This window comes from Centruroides sculpturatus, unplaced genomic scaffold (assembly GCF_000671375.1).
Source record: "Centruroides sculpturatus isolate CEXI.00-Female unplaced genomic scaffold, Cexi_2.0 scaffold484, whole genome shotgun sequence".
Taxonomy (NCBI): domain Eukaryota; kingdom Metazoa; phylum Arthropoda; class Arachnida; order Scorpiones; family Buthidae; genus Centruroides; species Centruroides sculpturatus.
The window spans coordinates 256,470-264,439 of NW_019384726.1; the positions used below are offsets into that span (position 1 = coordinate 256,470).

General features: G+C 22.1%; 1 protein-coding gene across 1 annotated transcript in view; it reads right to left on the bottom strand.

The window, feature by feature from the left end:
- LOC111628129 (glutamate receptor ionotropic, kainate 2-like) overlaps positions 1-7,255 on the bottom strand; it is a 75,388-nt gene extending 68,133 nt beyond the window's left edge. The window contains exon 1 of the mRNA XM_023371854.1: positions 6,839-7,255. Coding sequence (XP_023227622.1) covers positions 6,839-6,932 — 94 coding nt within the window. The 5' untranslated portion in view covers positions 6,933-7,255. The remainder of the gene's footprint in view (positions 1-6,838) is intronic.
- Positions 7,256-7,970: the final 715 nt, after the last annotated feature.

Below are 7,970 nucleotides of genomic sequence, written 5' to 3' on the forward strand. Positions count from 1 at the left end.
ATTTCTTACAAAAACATATTTGGATAAATAATAAAAATAAATTATATTTATTGCCAAGTAAAGAAAATATTAAAAACAATTTTCCATCTTCGAATTATCCATTATTGGTTTTAGGGTCAGCATCAGCTTTGTTAAGTGCTAGAACATCCTCATCTAGACCACAAATCCTACTATCTCTCTCATATCTACGAATTGTGCAGATGGTATTGATATTGATAGCTCTTTCTCGATTATTCTACTAGCTGGTCTACTTTTCACTGTCTTCTATGATAACATAACGGATGATGTAGCTGTTAAATTATTTTCTAGAAACTGAATCTACTATACATTACCATTTTTAGTCGAATTTAAAAATATATACATTTAACAACTTTTCATTTCATTAAAATTTTACCTTTTAAAGGTAACATATTCTTTTTTTATAAAAAAAAATAAATGAATTTAAAGAAAACAGTTTACGTAAAAATATATATTAGTTTATTCTTGTTTTAAAGTTTATTCTCAAGGAATTAAACACAAAATTTATTAAAATTTGTATAGGTTGAAAGTATAATACTTTATCTGAAGTTTTCCCCCCTTTTAACGTAAGAAAGTCGATCAAAACGAGATTTTTACTGTCGAAAGGAATCTTTTATACAACTTAAGAAGAAGACATGTCATTTGTATCTTAAACAGATTACGTAATGCTAAATTTGAGAATTTTCTTCGCATTACTTTCTTTCTTTGTGGTTAAATTTACATCTTTTGTGTCAAGTCTGATTGCTTTATCAATAACTCTCGTGAAAGATCCTGATATCGGGAATATAATCTTTACCAAAAAACTAAACTTCCTGATTGGTCTATGCGTATACACATGTATGTATCGAATATTTTCTTTTATTAATTTAAAGAAATCATATCAATATAATCAACTCGTAAATTAAATTAAATTTTAATTTTAAATCATTTTATTTTATGAATATTCAAACAAAGTCAAAATATTCAACAAAAAAGCAAACATTAAAATGAAAAATTATAATAATATAATTACAATATAATAAAGGTAATATCAGTACTTTTAAATTTTCGATCAATATATAATTAAGTAAATTTCAATTAAAACAATATTAAAATTTGAATAAACAGCGAAAATGAAGAAAAATATTACTTTTATCATTAATAAATATAAGTAGAAATTAAGCTTATAAATATATATGTGAAAACAAGTAATATCTATTATAAAAGCTCAGAAAAAAATTTGATAGCATAATTTCAAAAAGTATAAAAATTCCATTATCCCTTACATTATATATTTTATTTCTAAAGCAATAATACTTTATTAGTGTATCCGAACTTAAAAACATCAGAATTTAGCATAACATTATGCTTTAAAGGAAGACATTTAATGTTTAATTTGTATGTAAATTTGTCGCCATCAATACAGCATTAAATCAATTAGGCACACATATCTTTCATTGTTAAAGTAGGAAGATCATAAAAGATGGAACTTCTCAACATCTCTCCTCTTTATACCTATCAGTGAGTTTACAGAGGACACTGGCATCAAATGAGAAATCGTTATTTCCTATTATGGTAAATGCTTGGTTAACTCATACTGTGCAGGAGAAAGACAGAAGCACATGAATTGGATAATTAGTTTAAGATAGGTGCGGTAAAGAAAACAATCATCGATTTGAAAATAAGCACATGTAAATATTGGAAACAATGTTCAATTGTATCTATAAATTTTTATTCGCTATTTTATAAACGTTTAGATAAATTTATATTAATGGATTATTAAACCCGTATAACACTAATCAGAGAAAAATTTTTTTAACTTTGTAAATTTTATAATTATTTATTTTAAATAATTTTCATTTTATTTTATTTTAAATTAAATAAAAACTACAGATATAATGTTAATAAATATTTGCCATTTTAGTTCCAGTTTAATATTGTTCTTCAGTTATAAGTATTTAAGATAATTCTAATTACCAATTTGCTAATAAATTTTACAAAACACTTCTATTATAAAGGAAGAATTTATAAGGAAGAAAAGGCAATAATCAGAATATACTTTAAAGTTCTGTAGAAATAGGTTTTTATAATTTCATAAAATTTTAATGTTTCCTCAAACTAATTTCAATAATGTTATTTTGTTTTTTTTTCCATAAATGATATGACACAGTTTTTCAGTCTCATCTTTCTTATTTTGGATGCTTAATACATAAATGTAATTATTTGAGAAGCCATTTAAATAAAATATTTATTATAATCGCTATATTATTTATTGCAAATATTCTTTTAATAATTAAAACAATTCTAAATCGGATTATATAATCTAACAATTATATATCAAATATGAACTTACAAATATCTATCATAACGTTCTGTTGCAACGAAAATGATTTATATTAAAACTTTTAATCTGTAATTTACAGAACCAAGGATTTGTAATTGAATTGTCAACAATTTACTAAAGTATTAAATTTATTTAATTAAATAAAACAAATGTTTCATACATCTTTTAAAATCTTTATCCATTTTCGTATAATTTCTATTATTTTAATTAATAAATAATCACAGATAGATGCTTAATTATATCAGTAATATAAATATACTCAAAATTGAATCAGACCCACTAGAAATCAAAATGATGTTTTAGATTTACGATAGATATCAGCCCTATCTATGTTAACAGAATTCTTTCAGAAGTGAAATTTAAATCAAAATCGATATGTAAAGTTTCACATTTATCTTTCAATTCGTCATAATATAACTTTATTTTTTTATAATCCGATATTATTTTTTTAAATAATACTATTTAATTTGATAGTAAAAGTTAGAAGTAAGAAATTATTTTAGCACAAAGTATAAACATTAACTTTTCAATATGTTTATAAAAATGTTCATTTAATATTAACACGTGAATTATATATGCGTTTACGTCAATATCAACAAATACAGATATTATATAATATAAAAAAATAACAAAATTTTACATAACGTTTAAATAATTTAAAAGTTTAAATTAAATCATTAATGCAGTTATATTATTTTACGATAATTTATTAAACGATGTTCTTAATAAATTTAATGATATATTGTTTCATATTTGACGTTCTTTTTTAAACATTAAACCGTAAATCATTCTCCAGTTTTTTGGCAATATTCTATTAACCTTATTTCGACAAAACTAAAAAATAAGTGAATATATATCGATCATTTTTAATAAAATTCTTCCATTAAAAAACTGAATTCATTTGCACAGATTAATTTAAATAATGCAGATTTCTGTACTTTATAAAATTCATAATTGCATTTTGTTCATATTTTTTATCTACGTAAATAGAAAAAATAGATTTTATTAAATAAATAAAATATTTTATTATTATTATGGTTTAGGTTATAAAAGTACTAAAAATAATTTATTAAAACTTGCAATTAAATAAAAGAAATTCATGATTATTATTTTCAAAATTTCAGAATATAATTCTTAAAATTTATTTTATAATAGCAAATTTTTAATATTTCTAAGCAAAATTCTTGTATAATTTAATAAATTTATTTACGTACTAATAAAATATCATTTACATATAAAAAATAAAATAATACTAGAAAGCAACGTGCATTTTCAAAAAATCAAATAAGCCTTTAAATTGATTTAAATTATTTACATGATATTTTAAAACTTATAAAAATAACAACTAAAACAGAAATTTTTATTGTGGTTAAAATATTATGCAATTTACATGAGATTTTAAAGTATTAAATTGACAAAAATTGCAGCGTTATTGAAATAATAGTAGAGATTCGAAAATAAGAAAGTAAAAAAATATAAACAGTTGAAAAATTCCTATATATAATATAGGCTATATATATATAAATGTATGTATATATACTAAAAATATAAGAACTGATGGAATTCTTCATTGAATTTTCTAAACAATATATTTAGAATTTGTAACTTAAACAAAGAAAAAGTACTATTCTCTTACAGGAGGGAATTTTTGTATACGGCGTTTTTCATTCGCTACATTTAAGAAATCGAATTCTAGAAGCAGTAACCATTGTCATTTTATTGTATTTTCTTTTTCTGTTATATATAAATATTTTCCCATACTTTTAGTTTTGCATGTTGAAATTTTAAACTTCATAGTGTATAAATCATTAGTACTGCGGTTAAGTAAATTTGTAGAATTTTGAATATTTAAACTATATAAAATTTATTATTTTCTTTATTAGAAAGTTGATTTTAAATACCATAGAGTATCAGAAAGTAAAGAAATTAAATTTTTTAAAGTTTTTATTATATTGATCTAAAATTAAAAATGCAGTTGATATAATTTAATATGTAATTTACTATTAGAATATGAATTTGATTAAAAAACTTATTACATAAAATAATAATTAAGTATCGATACATATATATAATTTATTATTTATTTAAAATCAAACATTTAAAATAATTAAAAACTAAAGAAATTCTAAAATATGTAAAATTATATAATTATTATAAGAAAATATTTCTCGTAATAATTATAAACACGGGTCTTATTGACCTGAATAAAGTATGATTTAAATTATATATTCCATATATAAAGATGCTATTAACGTCTTGCATTAGTAAAATCATAACAATTAAGGTAATCTTAATAAATCACCCAACTATTATATTTATATTTTTTATAAATTTACAGGAAAGTGATTATTATAGAAAATTACTACGTATATTTGATATTAGAATACTTCATTTATAACATATATTTAAATTTAATGAATAGGCATTTAGATATTTTGCATATTCATTGACACTAGTTGTCATCATCCGTACTTCAATTAAGCTTCAGTTGATCCTTTTGAATAAATTATACTTAGAAGTATATTGAATTTTGTGTCTTCCTTTGTTTTATACAGTAAAGTAGAAGTATAGCTTAAAGATTAACAACAGCCATTATTGAACGTTAAAATAAGATAAAAATAAGTAAATAAATATCACAGAGTTAAATTTTGAAATTTTAACTTTGGTTATATTGCAGAAAAATTAAATATTTTAAAGTTACTTTATTCTTAAAGTAGTATTTAAAATATATATGTTTTATAAATAATTATTTAAGTTTTACTGACTTTTTTCTCTTTCTTTCCATTTATTTTTATGTCCATCAACCGTTATGCAAGATTCAAATTAATATTTTAAATATGTACTTGTTGCTCCTTTGATGTTTTTTTTTTTTTTTTTTTTAAATTAATTCCTTAAATTTCTGCATCAAAACTGATATTTGATGTAGAATTCAAATTTGATTTAACTGATAAAAATATTACCAATTCTTTATAGATATAGCAATCATTAAGAAATTGTATTCTTTAACACTGCTTTTATAATATAATGAACAGATATTTTTTTAAAAGTTTTTTATTACCATGGAATTTACATAAGATTTATTAATGTAATAATTCTTATATGTTATATTTAATATCCAGGTTTAAAAAAATGGCATTTAATTATCCTGTTACGGTTTTGAATTTTATTAAATCTTAAAAAAATGCTTTTTGAGTATAGTTTTTTTAGTGCTTCTTACAATTAAACAACAACGACGTTCGAAAATCTCATATTTAAAATCATAGCAAGATGAGTGCCTGTTGAATGATTATAATTACTGAACTGTAACAAAGTGAGTTAGATAATTATGGAGAAAGCATTATAATTAATGAACGATTTAGATATAATTAAAAAAATCGGAAATCCAATGAAAAAACGAAACTGAATTATTAATTAACTTTCAAGAACCAGTAATCCACTTGAAAATGAATACTTTGGACGAACATTTATACACGATACTATTTATTGTAAATAATGATAATTTAGGACATTTGTTGCAATTATTTACGATAACGTATCAAACGTAATTTTCAATTTTTTTCTTATTTTCATTAATTGCAAATCAATAGAAACGTTAATCAAATTTTCTTAATTCAGTGATTTGAAAAATTTGAGATATACAAATGCAGTAATTACCCTAAAAATAGTATATTTAAATTATATTTAATTGAAACATTGATGAATGTACTTAATGACATGTATAATTTACGTGTTTCTATATATTATTTAGATATTATATTATTCAAATAAACATATTTATAATTAAAAGACATTAAAATTATTTTAATTTTTTTAAGGGTAACAATAAAAAAATTTATTGCGAAAATCTTGTACGAAATAATTATTTATGCGAAATAATTAAAACACAAACAAGAAGTAATCCATTAAGATAAATATTGAATTATATAAATAATGTTATAAATTTATTATATCTTACTTTATAAAATAATGAAAGCAGAGTTATCTTCCACTAATCTATGTTGGAAGGATTACGACTTTATTAATTTTCTAAGTATTTATAGTTAATCGGATTTAAAATAAATTATAAAATAACATCTAAAATATAAATATAAGAAAATTAACTTAAAGTATTTATTTAATACATATCATATGTTAATTGAGATTTAACCGAAATTATTAATTATTAATAATAAAAAAAATTTAGTTTGTGAAAATAAGCTAAAAAATATTTAAAAAATTGGATTTAAAATTAATATTAAGTTTGCTTTTTTCTCCATAAAATTGTACAGATAAAAAAGTGTAAAGCAATTTTTTTCAGAAAAAGGCTACAGAAATTACTGACGAAAACTTTAGAGGAACGAAATAATTTTTTATACCAATTAATATCAATTTTTAAAAATACTAAGATATAAAAAAATTTTAAAAATTAAAAATTCTTTTCGTTGGAGAAAAATTGATTATTATAAACCGCAGATGAGACTTAATGCTAAAAATTAAAAAGAGGAAAGCCGAACTTACCTATTTTAATAACTTCTGGTAACGAAGCGGTAGTGACCAGCAAAGAACAAATTGGTATAAATTTAGTCCAAATGCGAAACTTTGCTTGAAACATTTTAGCAAAGTTCCTACGGACTAAATGTTTAACGGTATACTTCACTTTAAGTAGGAAAACTCCTGTAATTCTCTGACAGCTTGTTGCTTAGAAGGATCAGTTGCTACCCGGGTAGGTCCTAGTGTCTATTCACTGTAAGCTCTGTAGTCAGACTGAAGTGATGGGACGACCGCTCCTTTTGCCTCACTGCGCCTGCGTTGAACGTCGACAACGCAGAGTGTGTGATGAGGTATTTCGTCTTGGGATGGCGTATAGGCGATAACAAGTGCAATTAGATGTGTTATATGATACCAATGTTGAAAGAAGGTATAGCAAACAATAGTCTCTGTCGATTAGGTTGATAAAGGGTAAGAATTGCTGAAAGATCATCTACATAAGTGAAGTAATTAATTTAAATTGAAAGAGAAACTTAACCCATTCAGAGAATCTGCTTCTGTTGTAGTTAGAAGAGAAAAATATAATTTGCTATTAACATTAGAATTTAATATGATTAATAATGTTTATCGTCATATGATATTTCTTAAATTATATTTATTTTACGGTTAATATGGCCGTACAGACTAAATATCTTAAAGGAATTTCTTGACAAATATTAGCTATATCCAACCTTGGAATGCCGACCATATTATAGAAGAGAGATGTTTTGAAGGAATTTTTACAATATCTTTTAAATTTATTTTTAAAATATCAAATAAAATTTTAGAACTGTTATATAAATAAATACATCTACTTCAAATCATGCATATGTGTATTTAATCTTTATATATATTGTAACTATGATTGGGTTGGAAATATAGGCTATATTATAGAAAATAAAGTATAAAGAGAAAAAATTAAGGTTTTTTTGACGTTGTATTGATGTTGTTGACAAGTGTTACTGGAATTGAAAACTATATATAGAAAAAATTTCACAAATAAATTTTCACAAGGGTAATTGAAACAGTTTTATCTTAAATATCATTTATAAACTATAGTTTAGTGTAATAGTCGATTTTATTGATTGTGATTGATGGATGGCTNAATTATATTTATTGCCAA